Here is a 21,767-nt window from a genome sequence, read left to right on the forward strand (position 1 = left end):
GAAATAGGGGAGCAAAATCCACCAACTCTGTTAATTCATAGGTCAGTTGCTGGGAGACAATGGGGAAGGGAAGAGGACTTTCCACTTTTGGCAAGATGCTAATTTGTCCTGTGTCTAATGGGAAGCTGCACCTCAGACCTGCTGCTCAGACCAGGTGCTGCCTGCACTGTATACAAGTCTTTAGGATTTCCTCAAAATCCATGACTACCAAAGTGCAGAACATATGTTGCCATATTTGTCTCATATTACATGTACATACATGTTCCTAATTCAATACATCTACACCTGAATCCTCTTATCCCATGCATAATTAGGGAAGGGCTCCAAAATGTGCTCGTAGAATGCAGCAGCCTGTGCATCACAGCAGGCTGCAGTCAAAGATGGTGATTAGTGGGTCACTTGTGCATATGTGCTGCTGTCACAGCAAATGCAGGCCAGGCCCACTGTGCCAGCTGGGCTCAGCAGCTCAGCTCTGTAGCAGGTTCACTGAGCTGATATTGAAGTTTCGTGCACATTCATCCTTTTAGCCTCAGCTGAATACTCCTGCTCTATCTGGCAGAGTTCCTGAGGCAGAAGATGCTCTGGGAAATGTTATTCCTCAGGGCAGGCAGTATTTAGCACTTTATTTTTTATGTAACCAGAAAGCCTATGTCTTCAGTTTCTCTTTTACAAGAATATCCTTGTCTCAGACCTAAATTTATCTATGTTTTAAACCAGACTCAGTCACTGTTATGCAGTAGGTTTAATTCTCTACTCTTATGTGAAATTATTTCTGCTACAAATGCTGAACTGAGCCACTGAGGTTAGACAATGTTTCCTGTGCTAGAGAAATGAATCCCAGATCACGTTAAGTTTCCTGTACTATTATTTTGTGACCTGTGTCTTGTAAGCAATCTGCAAGCAATGCTGGAACTTCAGAAGTATTTTATCTACTTGGCTTTCTTAATTGAACAAGCACAAGAGTATGTATAGATGCTGACAGCAATGATGAGCTCAGTTTGAATCACTCCTTCCTAAGTGCTGGCAGTGTCTTTAATTCAGTGTACATCAGTGATAATAAACACAGTGCCTGAGTAGAGACACAGCCTCACTTTATGGTCCTGATCCATGTGGGTACATCTGGATCCCATCCAGAGCTGCAGTGAAGCTCACAGAGATCTGCAGGGGCCAATGTGGTGGCAGGCTGGGTGCTTGGAACAGAGGTGGGCAGAGATGGACAGGTACAACACTCTGCCATTCATTTTGTTGTGTGTTGGGGCAACATTTTGTTGTGTGTTGTGTGTCAGGATTTTGAGCCAGACTGAAGCTCCCACTCTGTAGCATTCCCCAGGACTCAGGTTTGGTGGGCAGGAACTCACAGCAGGGCTATCCCAAGGACCTCATGAGGATCCAGCCAGCCTCCCCATCCCAGTTCCATATTAAAATGTCAAATTCCCCACATTACTCTCCCTTCAGTCCCTTGTTCTGAACCATTCCCAGGAGATCCTTGCTAAACATCCAGCTCATGGCTGGAAATATCAATGTGCAGCAAAACATACCCCTTAAGTAAGAAGTGTTTCTCAAGAGCCTGACAGAACCAAGAAACCCTCCCAGTTACCTTCCATCTCGAGGTGGCAGTTCAATTCTTCCTTCTCATTTTTTGTTTTTAGTCCATTAAAGATCTCATTCACCAATTGCTCTCTTAAATGTTTTTGATTAACAAAACTTAATTTTGGCTAATACTGGATTTTCTCAATCCAAGCAAACCAGCTTAAAATAAAAATAAGCCGAGGTTCTGGCACACACATTCAGGTCATCCTTTCACCAGATAAATTGTGTAACTTTGGTAAGGCTAGTCTCAAAGACTGGATCACAGTGCATAATTTATTAAAAAATATTGGGAGAATTCCAGCATCTAGTATTAAGTGGGTAGTTGTAATTCCTGTAGGATAAAGAACGATAAAGAAACAAAATGCTTTAATCCTCTACAAATTTGTCTAACATTTAATCTAGCTACTAACCATATGATATTTCCTTTCTCAAGCAGTCTTAATTGTTCTTAATTCTACTAATTAGGCCTATGAGGGAGAAAGTGGAAATCATCAGCAATTAAATTCACGTTTCTTTGCAAAGCCAAGCTCGTACGTGAGGTGCATATTCAGAGCTGTGCTGGAATCTCTGTGTGGATCTCTGCTTTCAGAATATTTCATATTCACACAGCAGGTCAGAGCACAAGCACCACACTGAGCACTCTTGTAGCATCTTTCAGCCCAGCAAACCAAGACAATTTAATATTAATGAAGCCTTTAACAATCTGGAAGCAGAATTCCCTTACGAGGCACAATAAAGCAGTAACCACCTTTACTCTCCAGGGCTCCCCCTCCTATAAACATCCTCTCCATCCTCCCAGGCCCAGCTCCATCCAGCTGTTCCTCTGTTGGTTCCCTGTGTCAGACAAGCCCCAGGGCTCAGGCAGAAGGTTGTGCCTGCACCTGACAGGGAAAGGATGCACAGCTGCCTCTTGTCTGTGTCTTGCTTTGGCTACACATCTGACATTTGAACCAGAGAATCAGCAGCTTCATGGACAGTCTGCAGAGACAATCCAATGCCTTTATGAGACTCATCTGCTCTCAAGCAGCAGGCCAGCAAGTTCCTCTCATGTTCAGCCTTCTGTTTCAATCATTAGGCAATACTACTATCACTTAATTAAATTTTTTCTCCCACAGTTCTCCCTAAAAACAACAATTACCTCTTTGTAGAAACTGTTCTCAGTTATTGATGCTACTGATGCAGAATCTACCTTATACCTTTAAGTGTGACCATAATACCATGTTATAATCACTCAAAATATTAAAAAATAATGTTTTCTAAGCCAGTGCTGCACAGTGACTCTGTTAGCAACAAATATGTGCTGCTGCTTGCTGCTTCTGCAGAGAGGAAAGCAGCTCTGGAAAATGTCCCCAGTTCAGCATGCATTAAACTGTCCATGCACACAGCAATTCTCTTCAAAACTGAGAATAGGCTTTTCACATATATTTGAGGTTTAACATGTCTTGGGGTTTAAGCAGGACTTTGAATTAAAAGTCATTTTGTTGGAGAAGTCAGGAGTTTCTCTCTGCATAAATACAGGTATATGAAAGAAGATAATTGGGTCATAGACTGTCACTGTCTTCTGCCCCAAGGTTCAGAAGCTTAGAGTTGGAAGTAAATCAGACCTGAAAATGATCCTATTAGAATCATGACACAAATCTTGGTTCCCAAATGCTGCATGGAAATGTAAGACTTTTTAGCTGTTTTAGCCCCAATTATACTATGATTCCTCTTTGAATCCTGCAGAGGGTGTGCTCTTCATTTCAAATAAGGATTGACCGTCTTCCTGTCTTTCCAGCTCAAACTGAAATTATAAATTAACTCTGCATGTAGTTGTGTGAAATGTTACAGAGTGAGATACACAGAAAGTCAGAAAAGGTGACAAAAAGGGTTCCTTTTGGAATTAAAAATCTATTGGTCTCCCTGCAATCTCAGTGTTGGGTCATTGCCTTCCTCTGTAGCTCAGCTGCGAGCAAAGATGAAGCCGTTGACCTCATTCAGGTTCTTATTCTGAAGCCTCAGAACTGTATCTAAATAAAATTTAGCAGTGTACAACTCCAATCTCAACTCTTTTAATCAGGAATTAGATCCTCCTTTTGAAAGGCAAACCATTCTTGACCAAACCACTGCAAAATCTACATCACCTGCAATTTTAGTGATGAAAATATATTGGGGTACTAGAGTTTATGAATTAGCACAGGAGTACTTAGAAGTGCCATAGTAGATTACAGCACGCAGGGGTCTCAGGAATACATCCCTGACTGTCCTGAACAGCTCATTATCTAAGGAGGGAAGGCAAACTATGGGATAAAAGACTATTCATCCCCCCAATCAGCATATGGGGAAGGGAATCATAGCAATGATGTCACCCCAGTTACAACACGGAGACTGTGGCAGAGCCAGAACCTGCAGCCAGAGCTCCTGGGTCTCACCCCAGGTTTGGAAGCAAGTCCCAAAACTTCAGTTCCGAGGAGCTGTGTCTCTGCTGAACTGTGCTCAGCCAGGCACAGCTGTATGGCACAGTGGGAGAGAGTGGCATCCTCTGCACCTGCCCAGCCCTTGCTCTCCAGGAGGGCAAAGAACTGATTTATCATGGCAGACCCAACACACAGTAAAAAGAAGTTGGTTTCAGTTCCATAGAAATTATTCTTCTATTTGTTCATTTTTAGGAACATGTTTCCAGCCAATCTTGTTGAGGCCACATTCAAGCAGGTAAGTGGCAATATTCCTTTTCCTGATGAAAGACATGAGCCAGTATTATACGAAATACGTACCTTTGTAAAACACAACCCAGATGTAGCCATGGCATACCACTACAGACACTGTTAGTACCTTCAGCATTTAGGAATTAATGAGTCCCATTCCATTAGCCTCAGCAGCCATGGTATCTGAAGGCAAAACAGGGATAAAGTGCTCTCTAGTATGACTAGAGAATAGATATGCACTCCTATGTCAGCTCCATGTCCACCTGAGGAGAGCTGGAATTTATTTAAAAGCACCCTGCAACATCACACAAAGGAAGAACAGAATATCATGTTCAATTAAAGCAACAAAGTAATGTATTGGGGAAGAATCTAATTACTCAGGTTAGAATTTGTCAAGAAAAGCTCATCTAAAAGTTTTGAGGGAGCAAGAGGCATGGCTGTATTTATTTCACCTGGGGGAACATTTCATGGGAACCTCACAAAGAGTGGGGCACTTAGAACCTCTAGGAAGTAATTCCTAATTATGTCTTACAGGAAAGTAGCTTGGTCAGGAGGCAAAATGTTTGCTGACCAGGGTGTGATTATAGGAACTCTGGTTTTGTTAGACTTTTCCAAAAATTAAAATGTTTTTACAGATTTTATCAGATAGAGACGGGAGTGTTCATTCTCCTTTGCATGCCAGTCCCTTCAACATGCAGCATTGTTGAAACAGAGCACTTAGGAGGTCTCATTAAACTATTAATTCCTGTTGGGATATTGTAATAAAAACTGGTTTTTTTTTGTTTCAGTATCGCACCAGGAGTATTCCCATCATTAAATCGAACAAAGCAGCACCCGAGAGCAGCACTCGCCGCATCATCGTCTACGGCGTGCAGGACGAGAACGGCTCCAACGTCCAGAACTTTGCCTTGGATATCACCCCCCCTCCTGAAGTGATTTACAAATCAGAGCCAGGTGCCAGTGATGGCATGAATGTACTTGGGATTGTGATATTCTCTGCCACGATGGGTAGGTTTCAGACATGTTTGGTTTGCAATAATCCAAGTGTCCACTTAAGAGAAAAGGATTGGGGTGGGGTTGCTTGGTTTCTTGACTCAGCTTTTTTAACTGTTTCTATCTAAAGTTTTTTGGGGAAAACGCAAGACTGTTACAGAGATGTACCCCCCCCCCCTTCAAAGACAAATTTTCAAAATCCTTGATGACTTTTGTTCCATGGAGTTGGATTTTCTATGCATTCATTTGTCTTTTATTTTTTTCTCAATTATTTTGAGCTTTTATTTATGACCCATCTTTTGCTGACTGTAAGACAACCTTGCACAGTGTGCTCAGAGGAGGCAGGAATTACCACCAGATCAGACCTATGGGCCCTCTACCAGTATGCCAACCCATATTGTTTTATGAATTTTAAATCTGTGGATATTCCTTTTTTGATTGAAACTTTTTGATTTTATTTTTGGTATCCTGCAATGAAGATAGTTATATACCACCTACTAGCTTGTCAGAGTAAGAACTTCTGTCTGGCTTATTTATTTAGTTTAACTTGCTGGAGGAACTCATTGGTGCCATGTGTGTTTTATTATGTTTGTGGATTTGAAAGAAGATATTTAAACAAACATTTCCTAGTTAATCATAAAGTTCTGATGACTTTTATAAGAAAATGCTGATCAAATTTTCCTTATGTAAATTTATTCTTGGAAGTTAATCTGGTCAGCAAAGGTAGTTCCATAAAACATCTTTGACTGTATTTATTTATATCGTGGTTCATACAAGCACAAGGGGTCAAGATTCAAACCCGGAATTAGTGGATTTGTCTCTGTTTTTTTAGCTTCTCCAGTGGGTGGTATTCCCTGTACAACTCTGATGGAAACTGGCCGCCTCCCAGTTTGTAGTATTTTATAGTCCATTTCCAAAGTACAGCATCACCACAAACACTATTCCAGTCAAAACCTACTGGATATGAATGAATTAATTACATCTACTTGTTAGGACCAAGGGCAATTTTCTGCTTCTGAGAACAGAAGATCATTCATTGTCTGCCCAGAACTGAATGTACAACTTTTACCGAGGCCCTCAGTTTTGCTGGCTCTTGCTGAGCCAGCTGAGATCTGGCTTCTTCCTGGCTGATGGACACAAAACAGCACCAGGATTGTCACCCACAGCATGGCTGCTGGGCCACCTCTGGCTGTACCAGCCATGAACAAACCTGAGACACCAAACCCTCAACAACTCATCACCAGCAACTATTTCAGGCTTTTGTTTTGAACAAAGGATGTGGCCAAGCATTTATCGCTGTCTTCCTCCAAAATGGAAGCATTGAAACAGCTTAATGAAAGAGTGTTGTCTTCTGACCTAAAAGTTATGGCTTAGATGAATTCTAACAGGCTTACAAACTCACATCTTGAGAGGGCTGTATTGTGAAATCCCTGGATAAGGCAGCTGAAAGCCTCCCTGCCTGCCCCAGCAGGGGATGGCCCTGGAAGCAGCGCTGCCTGAGACGTGGCTCGGAGCAGTGGGCTCCAAGGGACAGAGCCGGGCTCCTGCTCAAGGCAAGGCCACTGCACATCCAGAACAAGCAGCAGCACACACCCCGCTGCCAGCCCCTGCCTCCCCAGGCAGCTCCCCTCAAAGGCAAACTCCCTTGGTGCAGCCAGCTTTTGAAGTGTTTCCTTGAGCAACTGATTCGATCACTTAAAATGCTTGCAAGAAGGATAACTATAGGAAAATGTTGTCTATTTATATGCATTAATGGAAAATAACAGTGTCTGGAGAACATATGGTAAGATGATGCATCCCAGAGCTGTATTTAGTTCTTTTCTGAGCAATGAGGGCACATACATGGGTTTTATTTGCTTTCTTCTTTACTAGTTAGTCTTTATAGCAATTTGGCCTTTCTCCCCATGAATCTGCATTTCCTTACCTCCCCCAAAACTGCAAAGCTTGACTGACTATAAAGCTTAACTATTATAATGTAGATAGAAAACTACTAAAAATATGACAGAAACTCCATTACTAACTCCCCATTACCAGAGCAAACCTCAAAACCTGGCTTTTCTTCCCAAGACCTCGTTGGTGCAGCCTGGCTGTAAGCAGAGACAGATTCCTTCAACAGAAAATGTTTCTCAGTTTGTGTTCCACGGATCACTCAGAGCAGGCAAATCCCACATAGGGCTCTATGACTGATAGTTCAGGACACAGCCTTGCTACCAGAGGGCTTTGACTTTCAGCAGGGAGAGAAAGCACTGGGGCTGTGTGTGAAGACACCTGAGAAACTGAACCCGAATGCTTTGGTTGCAGGTATAATGTTGGGAAGAATGGGGAACAGCGGCGTCCCTTTGGTCAGCTTTTGCCAGTGTTTGAACGAATCTGTCATGAAGATAGTGGCAGTTGCTGTTTGGTAGGTAACTGTTTTACTAAGAAAATCGGTATTTTTTAAAAAGAGTAAGAACATTTCAAGAGAAGAAAATGCACAGAAATCTCACACATTTATTTCCAGGGAAGTAAATGAGGATGAGTAACTCTTTGTTTTGCAGGGCCTCAGCATTTGAGGATGCACATACATCTGTCCCTGATCTGTACCATTCTTTTGGCAGGGCACCCTGCATGTTACAGAACATGGTATAGCTGGGTGGGGTGTGCTGTATGTCCCAAGGGCTCTGCCAATCCCTGGGCAAGCCAAGGGGGAATCATAGCCACCCAGGCCACACAAGGGAGAAGCACAATGGGATGCTCTAGCTGGTACTTCCATCCCTTCCAGCACTGCTGCAGACCCAGCCAGACCTGCCAACACACCTGACCCAAAGATCAGAGGAACAGCACGTGGCTGCCAACAACAAGCACTATCAGCTTAGCACCTTCTCCCCACTTCAGGATGCTCAGCCTGATGTGGGACAGGGAACCAGCACTCAGCACACGGCCTCTTTTTACAGCTACATGGTCCCATCTGAGTGAGCTGGGTCAGGAATTGCTTGTGATATGTCAAAGGAGATAGTTTATTTCTGGAAAAATGAGGAAGTATTGTCAAGTCTCTGGAGATGGCACAGCTGCAAGTGGAAGATGGCTGGATGCTTCCAGAATTTTATTTTTTTTTTAATTTAAAGTTTTTTGGTATCCATGACTTCGTACGCAGCTGCGCACAGAAGCACAACAGTTTTGATAAAGCACCTGTCCAGAGCAGATTCAGAAACTAACAATTCTTCTGCCTATTTATCTGGCACAAATCAAACCCCCAGGCAGTCCAAGAGCATGTCTAATGCATGTTGGTGGTTCTCCTCTCTCTTCCAAAGGCAACATAAACGTTTACTTAAGAGCTTCCAACAAAAATCCATGAATAGCTACATGAACACAAACACATGAGAGGAGCTCAGGATTCATTCCCCCTCTTCCCAGTAATTTACCTGCCTGAAGCTAAAAATCAGAGCTGCCTTTGGAACCAAAACATTTTAAAGTTGTTCCTTGCCAGCACCATAACCTCAGCTGTGCTGAGGGGGACCCCACAGACAAAACTGTCCAGCTCAGTGCTCTGGGAATCTTGCTCTGGTGTGGAGACACAACAGCCAAACCTGGACAGGGCAGGTACTGCACTGCCAGTGGAAGGAGCTGCAGCTCTTACTGTGTGATGGAAGGGAGCTGTCTCCTAGTAATGTCTTTCTTTTTGCTCAGGTATTTTCCGTTTGGAATTGTGTTCCTAATAGCTGGCAAAATCTTAGAAATGGATGACCCCTCAGCCATTGGGAAGAAGCTGGGTTTCTATGCCATTACGGTGGTGTGCGGCCTGGTGGTGCACGGACTCTTCATCCTGCCAATGATGTACTTCTTCATCACCAAGAAGAATCCCATTGTCTTCATCAGAGGGATCCTTCAAGCCTTGCTCATTGCTCTGGCCACATCCTCCAGGTATAATAGAGTTTCTAGACAGATCCAATAAAATACTTGCTAGAGCCTTACTCCAACTACCTCTTGGGAAGAGCACACTATTGCCGTAGTGGAGCAGATATATCTGTGTCTGAACAATGGTCTCTGACCAATTCACTGGTATAAATTTAAAAAATGTGTGTCTCAACATTTGGAAGTTATGTGGGAGCCACTGGACAATAATATTTGTCATATTGTTTTCCCTTGGCTTAAAAATATTGGATAAAACCATTTTTTTCATAGAGGACTAGAAAGGAAATAAGTTCTTTTTCCATATAAAAATATTGTGCTTCTACAAAGTTAATGTATATGTGGGACATGCAGTTTGTTCAGACTTCATTTTTGGTCATATGGAAACATTTTATCCTTTCCACTCATGTTAGTCTTTGTCTCTTGGTACATTAACAAAAGACTGTGGTTGCAAGCTATTGTCCAGCACTGGGAAAGTATTTAAGTGTTGTGCTCAAGAAATAGTATCTTTTGCACCCTTTTTAGAGAACATGTACAATGAGTTTTAACCATAGCTGAACAAAGGTACAGTGAAAATGGGAACCAGCTTGTGAACAGGCTATGAAAATGACTCCCATCATGGAGAAAATGGTGCATGAGATGTGCTTGAAAGGGCTGGAATTGCCTTGCATGGAGCAGATACAGAAATTACTATTAAAATAACATTTCTGTGTAGCCAATATGACAACACAGTTTCATGGCATCTGTGGCTGAAGGAATGTCTACAGATTAGACAAACTGATTCACAGATTTAATTTGTGAAGCCACAGATTAAAAGAAAAGGGAAGAGGGAATTATTATTTCAGTGCAGAAGGTACTGGATTTCCACTGTGACATTTTACAAAGTGTTTTTATATATAATAGTTTGCTACAAAATGACCAATAAAGAGCAGCATGCTGAGAAACACAATCAAGAAAAATGACATGGTGAGTGGTGCTTAAACTCTAAATACACTTAAGGAAAGCTTTTTTATTAGAACATAAAAAATTTGTAGCTTGAGATGTCACCACATCCCCAGATTCAAGTAAGATGAGAATTTTGCACTTAAAGATGTTAATGTTGGAAAAGGCTCATCAGGCTCACATTTGACACACTTGACTACCTTCCCTGCTTCTCCAGGAATTCCCTTTCCGAAAAGTCTATTGCTGACAACTCAGTTTTTTTAATCTGTGCCATTCCTTTCATTCTTTTTTTCTTTTTTTTTCTAGAAGGAGATAGCTTTTACTAAAAATCGGAGTATTTCTCTTTTTAGAAAAAAATATCCAACTTTTTTTTATGAGTATAGATGCCTTTAACAAGGGAAGTTTAATAAAGACTTACAATATCAGCAGGTATTCCACCATTTCAAAATCATTACTTTTCTTGATTTTCTATATTATGCATCAACATTGCATTTTGGTTTTATCACCAATTTAGGAGTCCTTTACTAATCTTTACTGATCTGGAAACTACTGAGAGAGAGATTTCTGTCTCTGCTGAGCCTCCTTAAGGGAAACCAATTCTTACTTGATTTTTCAGCCTCATTTCCTTAGCCCTTACAAGCTGATGTGAGAGTGCCCTCTGACAGTGGGGAATACACAGGGAATTCATCTTCCCCTTAAACCTGTGCTTTGACTCTCCTGGGCTCTGACTCCCAGATAAGACCCTGCCTCTGGGGATATCAAGTGCTTTGAGACAGCACATTCTCCCTTCAGCTGTGCAAGGAATAATTACTTACAGCCCCAGAGAGGGTGTATTTGGGAACAGAGCTCTGGCACCAGCTGGCAGCTCAGTCTGCACCAGAACCACCAGCTGGACTTGCTACCAAATTTAGTATCTTTATTGGCAGAAGCTACAATATCACCAAATTTAAGGTGAGTCCTGAGGGAAGGCTCTGAATATATGGATTTGGGCTTTGGCCATTTTTGGATTTAGCTGTTTCTCCCTCCTTAAGAGTGTATATATTTTGCAAATCCAACACAGGCCCAACATGGTTTCCAATGTTTTTCTGCTCAAATCACAGTGTCTTTTCTAGAGATAGCTGAACTTTTCACCTTCATTACACTGAAAGGAATGGATACTGCACATAACTGAGCTGTTGCCAAAAGAACATGCACAAATAACTGGGGCTGGACAGGAGAGCTGCCTCTCCTGACAGTCAACACATCTGTATTTGGTTAAATAAGACTTGCCACAGGGGCATTATATAACACTTGTCATGTGGGTATTGGATTTTCAGATCATCCTAGAGGAGAACTAAGACTTGATTTTAAAAATACTGATGTGTTTCTTGGAGATGTTTCTGTGCTGGTTCAGGTCTACATCTAAAGATAAAAAGAAAACCACGAGTTAGTGTGCTGATAATCATTTCAGATACTCTGCACCTGGGGAAAGCTTGTTTTTACAGCTAAAGATCAAACTACAAGAAGCAAAAACAATACCATTTACAAAGCCCAAGAATGTAACACAGGAGAACCTGAAAGCCACTAAGCAGCCATCTGTTGGCAAGGATTTTACTGAATCTCAACATTATTTCTGTGAAAGGTTCTGCACCCCATTCTCAGTCCCCTTATGCTTCTCCAGAAACCCCAACCACGGCATATTTTGCTTTGCACCAATATCAGTGGAGAGGCAGAGCAGAAAAGCAGGTCTTTTTCCTTTGGTGCATCCCTTAGGACACAAGTGAATGTGCACAGCTCCTCTTTCCTGCCCCCCTGGAGGTGCACAGCACACACTGCCCCTGCCCACCCTGCTCTGGGCTGTCCAGGCTGCACATTTGGGGATTTCTGACTCTGCTTTCTTCCCCTCACACTGCCCCTGATCTTGTCACCTCTTATCACACTGAAAAAGCAGAATTTGGCCAGCAGGCAAAGTTCTTCTTGATCTTAGCTTTCCTCATTCCAATGGCAAGAGGGAATTTTGTTTTTCTAGGTCATCTTTCCATATCATTAATGAATTAAAACAGCATCTTTTCAGTGGTACATCCCATCAAAAGAAGCAATTTTCATCTTCTCTGAAGACAAATTATAAACCATGAGTTTTTCAAGGGTTTTGCTGCTTATGAAACACTAAGATCTTGGCTATTGCACAGTATAAATTAAAGGCAGATTTAGAAAGGGGAGATGAGATCAGTTTGCTGATTTTTTTGGAGCAAATATCAAAATGCATTTGAATGATAAGATAAACAGAGCAGGCTGAACAGCTGTTCTTCCACAGTGACTGGCTGTCTTTATGGCTTTCACTAGTAAGAGCTTGGCCTGGGCCAGCATTAGCTTATGCTCAGTCTCTGCAGCTGCAGCATTTTATCCCAAAATTGAGATAAGACTCTGAATTGTATTTTTAATTGTTAGAGTTAATGCTGGCAAAAGATACCTCTCAGCTGAAAGCCTTGGGTCAGTTTTTAAAAGAGTTAGCAGATTAAGATTAGTGCTTTAGAGTATTTTTTTTTCCTCAGTAATTATTAAATGTCACGCTTTAATGTTACTGCTCCATTGTTTAACACTAGGTAAAAGTAGCTTTCAAGAAAACAAACTTCATCTAGTTTAGCTAGAAAGACAAACTAGAAAAATTATTTGATAATGTCTTTTATAATATTGAAATTATATATTAATATTATTCCAAAACTACAGTAGACCCTTTTTTCCCCTCATTGCCTCCTGAGAGACACCAGTAGCCAAAGCTTTAAATAAAACATATTTTTCTGGTGTGTGCCAGATGATATAATATGAATAAAAATGGAACATCATTGGACAACCTCTTCTAGGATGTTCCACACAACTTTTCTCAGCTGTACTCAGGAAAAGTTCATTTCTATGAAACAGGTGCTGAAAGGGTAACAACCAGGAATGTAAAGTAGCAATCTTCTAAGTGAGAGGTTAAAAGACTGATTGGGTCAATCCAGGCTGAGGGAGGAAAACGCTGATTTTTAACGTCATGCGTTGCAACAGCTGACTGTGCAAGGAGAAATATAGAAAACACATAAAAGCAAATTTAGTGTAAATTGATAAGACTACCTCTAGATCATAAATTCAATTTCTCATGTGAGCAGAGAGTTCTGGAAAGTCTTTCAGCAGGAGTAAGTAGGACACAGATCCTACTAACTCTAAGATGCAGTGTCATAAATTTGAGTGAGACAATGTAGTAGTCTAAAAAAGTGCAAGAATATGGAAATTTGTTTTCTTTCAATATCTTGCATGTTTTTCATCATCATTGCATTTACATTCTGACCATTTTCTTTATTATTGTAATATTTAACAAACAACAAATCCAATGTGTTGTTATGTGCCTTAGAAATTTTACTTCAGGCAGCATAAAATTCAAATGGAAGACACACCTACCTGTGAGATAGTGAACAAGTTTAAAAGCTGAATTCTTGCAAAAACAGTGTCATAAAATCTGTTTACAACAATGGAAACAGATACAGATTTTGCTGGTTGTACCATTGGTATTATGAGATTGTTTTGCACAATATTTTTGACATCTCAATCAAATTGTAACACATTAATCAGCTAAAATTTGTGCATTTGACAGCTCAGCTCTCTGCCCTCAGAACAGGCAGGCACTTTGATTTAATATTCTGGTATGTCAGAGTGTGAGCAAGGTGGCAAGGACTTGTAAAATTACCTTTCTGTCCTCATTTCCACCCATAGAAATTAGGCAGGGTTTTGTTACAGAAAAGCCAAATGTCTGAGGGAAGTCTGTCTTTAAAAACAACTCTCCAAAACTGAGTAGCTGCAGAAAAGGGAGACAATGAGTTAAATTTTCTTTCTTGGTGAAGCCTCTAGTCAGACTATCTAGAAATGCTACTGAGTCTGCTCCTAGTTGCAGCTGCTCCCAGGGCTTTCTGTTCTGCATTATTTGTGAGCCACAGCCTCTTCTTTTATGAACATTTTATGGTAAACAAGAGGCAGAGAATTTCAGTAATTCACAAATAACTGTGTGAAAAAACGACAGGCACGCTCAAGAGAGAAATGACACCTTCTGAGCAGCTTGGGGATTACGGGGTTATGCTTTGCTGTGTTTGTTTTTCAAAGTAAATATTGATTAAATAGTAGGACTGCCTGAATTAAAGTTTAATACACCCCAATTACAGGAGGTAATCAGATTTCCATTGCTTACTTGCCTTTCTAGCATATTTACTTAGAGAAAGACTTTGGTCTGGATTTTCAGGCAGTGTCTGCCAGTTGGTAGTAAATAATTCAGCAGTAAGACTTCATAAAGTTATAGAAAACAGAGATATCATACTGAAAACATAGCCTTGTCTTTTTTCTTTTGTGTTTTCATGGCAGGAAGTTACTTTTCCTTTCCAAACACAGTTACTTTCCTCAAACAACAGCTTGCACAAATATAAAATGACAACTCCTATTCAGGAAAACATTTTGCTTAGGCATTCCTGCAAACTTGGGGTTGTGATTTCAGAGCTTTTGGAATCCCACTGTGCTCTTATATGACATTTGTAACAACTGAGAAAGAATTTGCATATCCAATGTGTTATCTTCAATTGAGAACAGCTAATTGTAAGACTTAGCTATTGGAGGCACATTGAGATGTGAGGGTCACTACACATGGTGACAAAGCAATCTGAAACTGCCAAACCAGAGGAAGACACCTGGATTTACTGTCTCAGGGCATGTAAATCACAGGACAACAGGACACTGAAGATCACAGTGTCACCATACTGTATTTCCCCTATTACCACCTTTTTAAAGAGGTAACTTTGGAATAATTCTGAAGAAGTTTTGCTATATTGCATCTGTTTAAATATTCTCAGATAGTGAGCAATGTATCAAAGTTGGTATAATAACAAGGAAAATATTTTGTGATTTGTGTATTTTTTTCAATGGTGTTACTTATTTTCCAAACAAACTAATGTGCCATTAAAAATACCCCCTCACTCACTTGAATGCAGTCTCATTATTCATGACATCAGTGAATGAAACACCACATGGTAAAATGCAGAATGTTACCAAAAGGCTGATAAAATATCTAAATAAATACATTTCAGTGTATTAGTATTTAAAAATGTGTGCCTCTTATTAAAAATAAGAAATATATGACCATATAGTGTTTTGTTAATTGTCTCAGTTAATGAAAACAAAAATCTGAAATATTTTTTTAGGGTATGAAGCTCAGTTTATAATGAATATCTGTCAAATGTTCTTACACCATTCCATTCTATTCCACACATATCTCATTTACATATGCACACATTATTATATGACCTGCAGTTATGTGGTTGTTATATGATCACACAAGGGATGGGGGCAGATCTGTCCCAGGGAGAAAATGGGATTTTATATTCTTAAACACAGACGTTTTGTCTGCAACTTTTATCTTCAGGCTGCTGTTGATAAGATCTTTGTCTAACCCTTTCCAGAAACAACAAGTTGTTTACACATGAGGTAGGCCTGGAAGGAAACATTTTTAGAAACCATGAGTGTAAAAGAGTTTTCAGAGATTTTAGGAATAAGCTGCACAGAATGTTGTTCCCTTTTTTTGCATTTGAGTGTACGACACTGCCTCTGTGGGAATTCTGTCTCTTTGATTCTGAAACAGGGAAAGAGAGAAAAATATTTCTAACTTTGGTAAGCAAAATTAGCTCTAAATACAACATTTATACATGAAAATGTCTTTATCCTCCATTAAGCAAAGGAGCGAGTTACCTGGCAAGTGAGACACGTGCAGAGCAAGGAGCTCGGATGGTTGTGTGAAACTTCCCCTGTCAGGACAAGGTTTGCTACAATTCATTCACTCCCCAGAAACAAAAATAACCCAATGTGTGCTTCTGTGCTGTTGTGCAGCTCAGCCACTCTGCCTATCACTTTCAAGTGCTTGCTGGAGAACAACCACGTGGACAGGAGGATCGCGCGCTTCGTGCTGCCCGTGGGAGCCACCATCAACATGGACGGGACCGCGCTCTACGAGGCCGTGGCCGCCATCTTCATCGCCCAAGTCAACAACTACGAGCTGGACTTTGGGCAGATCATTACCATAAGGTACAAACCACAATTCCACATGCTGGGGCTTGCTAGTCTGCATAGAATCATGGAATCTGCTGAGTTGGAAGGGACCCATCAGGGTCATCATTTTGTTGAGCCTGAGGCACTACTCTTGTATGTAGTAAGAATGAAACTCATCTTTGCTGTTACCAAAGATGCATCCTCATAGAAGGGTTGTTTCCAAGTAAGAGATCAGTCACTGCTCAAAGAGAAATTGTAGTGGTCCTGTTTAATAGATGCATGTGGATACCAGGAAATGAGCTTCTGTTTGAAGATAACCGTCTAATTTTTGGTTTTAGGCAACCCATTGATCACTTCTAGCATTGGAGCATTTTATTATTACTGGTGTTTAAAACACTATTTTAACACAACTGTTTTCAACTTGAAGACTGATTTGTGTCTTCAAGTGAAAGGATAAGGTTAAAAAGTTGCAAAACTGGAAGTCTTATATCAAGTGACAGGGAATAGTGTGTGCCGGGAAGCTCTTGCAGGATTAGGGGAAGAGGGAAGGAGGACAGATGCTACCATCAGGGCAGGTTTTCCCAAAGATGTCAGGTCACTAAGATGTTTTCTAATTGTCTTCTCTGCTGCTTGTTAAAGCAGAAAGCTTCATAAACAACCATGCTCTCAGTGGGTAGAGAGTGTTGTAGCTGTGTACTCCATCCTTGAAAGGTCTGTAAAGGATCCAAAAGACTGGAAGATCCAGCTGAGCAATTACTGCCAGAATAACTCCAGTGACTGCCAAAGAATTCCTCAGGGACTGAAACCTGCAGGTTTCCAGCAGGGAACAAATGATTATAAAAACATTCCTCATAGTCAAAGCTTTGTGCAATATATTTGAGATCTCCTTAACTACCCACCCACTGACCTCACCACTGCCCCATTTACACTGCTGGGCCTTGCCCATCTTCTGCTGGACCTGAAAACCTTCATGACAAGAAGAGGAGAGTGCTGAAAACAACCTCAGATGACAGCTGAGATTTGCTAATGTGCTTTTGGCAAGACCTGGTTGGACTACAAAAAGAAGAAATAAATTATGCCCATATGAGCTCTTGCTTCAAGCCTGCACTCTCTTTGAAAACTGTTGGAATGAGCCTGTGCTAAAATTTAGTCTTTTCTGATTTGGAATTTTGAGATTTTTTTTAGCATGTGATGCTAAAACATGGCAGAGCATGAGCAGATATTACACACACTTTGAAGTAAAGAACAGTAATTTTAAACATTAAGGAGAAGAAGGGTGATAGCAAATGCAAAGAATGTAAGCTCTAACTTTTTATTAGCAGAACCTCCTTTTATCTCTTTTACCCCCCACATTAAGTGCTAGTATGTAAGGACCAGACAGAAGTAAAACAGTAGACTGAAAATACAAGTAAAAATTGGGAAAAATCCAAGAAGAAAAATAAAAATATGAACAAATGAGGATGCTAAACAGGAAAACATAGTGGACTCAGTACCTAGATCTTGATACTTTAGGACCTGGAGATTTAAAATTCAAATAATTCTGAATGCCAGGATATTTTTTCCAGAGGGGAAAAATTATTAGACAAATAATCAGTCTACTTTGCTCATAGTTTGTAAAATGCAGGTTAACAGTTTCTATCAATGCAAACATTGACGTAGCAGAGAAAGAGTAAAGATTTCCATCAACTGATCATCTTACAGAAAGAAACATCTACATTAAGGTAAAGATGGAAAGGAATAGCAGATGAGCTTGCTTGTAAAACCTTAGTTAAATACTCCTGGTTTTACTCCCAAGTAAGTCCTGAGACTTTGTGGCCTGATGTAAGAGGCAGAAACAGTCCTGATCAGACAGACAGTTCATAGCACTAACTGGAAAGGCTTTTAATGTTCATTATAGTTATCTCTTACTCAGATACTGAACTTCTGTCCCTTCTTATCTATGCGCTATTACAATATTATTAGGATGCTACACAAATTAACTTTTGCAAAAAATTAATTTTAGGTCTTTCCCCTTCCCTATCACACCCACATGCTAATGTGTTTTTTTTATTTTAAAAACAGGGCTCTAGGTAGAAATACTGTACTGGTACACTGTACAGCTGTAAGCAAGGGACTGGATAGCCCTGTGTTTCATTCTCCATATGGGTGAATACACTTATCCTCATTTTCCATAGTAGGTTAATGAGACTTAACTGCTTTCCAAAAGCTCTGACATTCTTCACTGATGAATGCAGAGGATTACCAGTGTAAATGCTTTCTGTCATCCTTTTACAACTGTCAACATTTGTTCTTTGTCTTTCTGCTGGATGGCCTAGCACTTGGAAGTCACTAGTTCGGTGGAAATTAATACAACCAGTCACTTTTGCTCCTGGAAAAAGGAATTAAATCCCTCCCTTAAAAATAACATTATGAAAAAGAATGTTAAACCTGCCAGGTCTACTCTTGCCCTGGTCACCCACTCATTTCTACTTGCCTGGCTGAAAAAAATTGTATGAAGGTCAAGTAAAAATACTTTCCAGAAACTGAACATGTACAGTCACATTCAGGCTTGCTTCACATTTAGATCCAAGTATGCAAAGCCATGTGCTGTGCAAGGGCTTCACCCCTGGCCCAATCTCTTTATCCTTGGCCTAACCCTAGAAATGGATTGACAGTAAAGGCCCCAGGCAGGGCCAGCCACGGAGTTGCCACGGTGACCCAGAAGTGTCTGCTGGGAGCTCAGCTGCCAAGGACAACAACTGTGAGTGGGGCTGGCAGACTCCTGGCACACAACTCCGGGTGGTAGAACTGGCAGAACTCAGCCCACAGCCTGGCTGACCCCTCTGCTCTGCACCTTTGATACAGGGAGAGAACAGAACTGCCCCACTGGTGCCAAGGCTGCAAAGGCTGAGAGTGAGAATTCAGCCCTGGGCAGACAATCTGGCCTGTTCCTGCTATCTCACCTGGATTCTGTCCACAAAACACTGGCACTTCCATGCATGGCTTGTGTAAGAGCATGCTTTAGAAACATGGTTTCTTCCAGAAAGTAAAGCTTATTCTTTTCTTTCTTTGTTAAAGTATCACAGCAACAGCTGCCAGCATAGGTGCTGCAGGCATCCCACAGGCTGGCCTGGTGACAATGGTGATTGTTCTCACCTCAGTGGGGCTCCCAACAGACGACATCACGTTGATTATTGCCGTCGACTGGGCACTGTAAGTAACACAAAGCTCTTGAGGCTTCCATGGTGGCAGTTTGGCTAAAAAGGAAAATGGTGTCCAGGGGTACAGTAATACACACACATATATAGATATAGATATAGATATAGATATAGATATAGATATAGATATAGATATAGATATAGATATAGATATAGATATAGATATAGATATAGATATAGATATAGATATAGATATATAAAAGCAAAGGAAGTGATTATATAATTTGAAATGGTATTAATGTAGCCTTAGATTAAAAACTCTGCTGATGTGGACATTGTATTGAAAAAGACAAGTGAAGGAGTTTAGATGACTCTTGGAAACATGTCTTGCATGGAAAGGCTGAAGAAATTGAGTCCATTTAGTCTAAAACCAGAACTGAAGAGGTCACCACAACAGCTTTTTACATAGATAAGATTGTCCAGAAGAGGACATTAATAAATCTTCACATTCACAGGGAGGGAAGATGAAAAACTAGAACAAAGTACCTACTTCAACTCAGATCCCAAAAGAACTTTACAATTGCTTTTATCTAGAAGGATAATCAGGCAATGGAAGTGGCTGCGCACAGCCGGGCTGGATGATGATCTTCAAGACAAGTTTGAAGGTTGAGCCAGACAAATGTGCTTCAGGGGCAACTCTGGCACCTTGCCTTGGGCAAGGATAATGGGCCAACATTCCTAGGAAACATGGTGTGGGCTGTGTATGGCTACTGCTGCTGCAACCCCAGTACAGTCAGCCTGAGTGCTGGCACCAATAACTTCTTCCTTTCACCACAGGTCATGATGCAATTCTGTGCTCTCTGATTTCAGTGCTAAACAGGCAGCACCTGCTTGCAGCCCCCAGGTTTGCAAGTGCAGCTGTTCTATAGAGAGGACACTGCTGCATCCCCAGTCACTTAACAGCACAGCCAGGGGCTGAGACTTAACACACTCAGGGTGAAAGGGATTTGTGTCACCCATGAAAAGAGTCACTTTAAAAATTCATATGAAGTGGTTTATTTGAACTCTCAACTTTCCTGTAAATGCCAATGAATCAATCAATTTTGAATAGTTTAGGAAGATGAATCATAAAATACTGATCCCTAGCTCATTAGCATGTCAGTTAACTGTCAATTAACAAGGAAATGTCCAAATTATCTTTATTTAAGCTATATAAAATATATGTCCTTTAATATAGGGAGTTTCATTGCATCAGGGTTCTGTGTAAATTGTGTTACAAGTCCATTTTGTTATATATCCTATTTTAGTTAACTTTTAGCCACTTTTTTTTTTGTATGAAGAGTTGTGAGAAAAAATATTTTCTGTCCAGTGTAATAGAAAATTATTATTATTAGCATTAATAGGAGTCATGAATCTTGTGTTGTATGAATATTTTAAGACTGTATTACAAAAGCCTTTTCCCTCTATATTGCTCAGTTTTTGCCCAGTTCTTGCAACATCAACATTTCACTGTTCTTCCAGTAAGCCTTCATGGGAATTAGTCTTCTTTTTGTCTTACACAACTTTTCAGAACAACACAGAAAAGACTTTTCAGGCTATAGCTCCAGATGGTATTAAAAAGTAAATAAGGAATAGACTCAGTTTTTTGTCTTTTGCAGATGACCTTTCAAACAAAAAGCATATTTCTGTATTTTGGCACTTGGTGGTTTCAAGAGCCTGCAGATGTAAAGTGTCAACGTGGTTGACACAGTGAATATTTTCAGTATTAGTTTTGGAAGTCCTGGAGAATGAAGAATGCTTAAAGAAGGCTGGTTAGATGATCTCACGAGACTGAAATACCCATTACAATGCACTACAGGTATTACAACTCTCTTAGGTAGCCATAACGTGTATGTGACCTTCAGACCTTTAGCTAGTGCTTAGAGACATAAAGAAGAAAATCAAAATGTTTCTTAGCTCATTTATCAAACACAAGGTAAAAGTTTTACATCTTTATAATATCAATTACAGCTCAAATACCATTGACTCACACGTTTGCACTGAGAGAAATTTCACCAGCAGCAGGTTGGCCTCTCAGTGGAGAAATGCCAATGGTGTGTGTTGTGATTCTCCTCATGCACAGTGCAGACTGCTCCACACACTCAGCTTGTGGAACACAACTGGTCAAACAACGTGCCAGGCAGTCCCTTTTCTTAGGAGTTTCAGTGTGGAGCCCTGTTTCCTTGGAAAAATCCTGTCTTGAAAAGATGCTAATTAGTGCTCAAAAGGGAGCTCAGACTCTTGAGCTCTGCTCACACAACTTCTTCTCTACCACAGCTGACTTGTTGCACAATCCAAAATTCACAACACTATCTTTCCAAGAATCACTATTTGATAATCAGGAAGGAAAGAAGTCAATGTGTAACAGGAACTTTTATCAGTATGTGCTGTAACTGCTTTATTTCCCTGTTTAGCATGTTCTTGTGGAAATTTTCTTCAAGGCAAAACCCAAAATCAG

General features: G+C 40.6%; 1 protein-coding gene across 2 annotated transcripts in view; it reads left to right on the forward strand.

The window, feature by feature from the left end:
• SLC1A7 (solute carrier family 1 member 7) overlaps positions 1 to 21,767 on the forward strand; it is a 47,642-nt gene that overhangs the window by 21,268 nt on the left and 4,607 nt on the right. For both annotated transcript variants that reach the window (XM_002193700.7, XM_072932914.1), the window contains 6 exons: positions 4,239 to 4,281; positions 5,063 to 5,282; positions 7,569 to 7,668; positions 8,934 to 9,167; positions 15,975 to 16,169; positions 19,191 to 19,325. In XM_002193700.7, coding sequence (XP_002193736.1) covers positions 4,239 to 4,281; positions 5,063 to 5,282; positions 7,569 to 7,668; positions 8,934 to 9,167; positions 15,975 to 16,169; positions 19,191 to 19,325 — 927 coding nt within the window. The remainder of the gene's footprint in view (positions 1 to 4,238; positions 4,282 to 5,062; positions 5,283 to 7,568; positions 7,669 to 8,933; positions 9,168 to 15,974; positions 16,170 to 19,190; positions 19,326 to 21,767) is intronic.

The sequence above is a fragment of the Taeniopygia guttata genome, chromosome 8 (assembly GCF_048771995.1).
Source record: "Taeniopygia guttata chromosome 8, bTaeGut7.mat, whole genome shotgun sequence".
NCBI lineage: Eukaryota > Metazoa > Chordata > Aves > Passeriformes > Estrildidae > Taeniopygia > Taeniopygia guttata.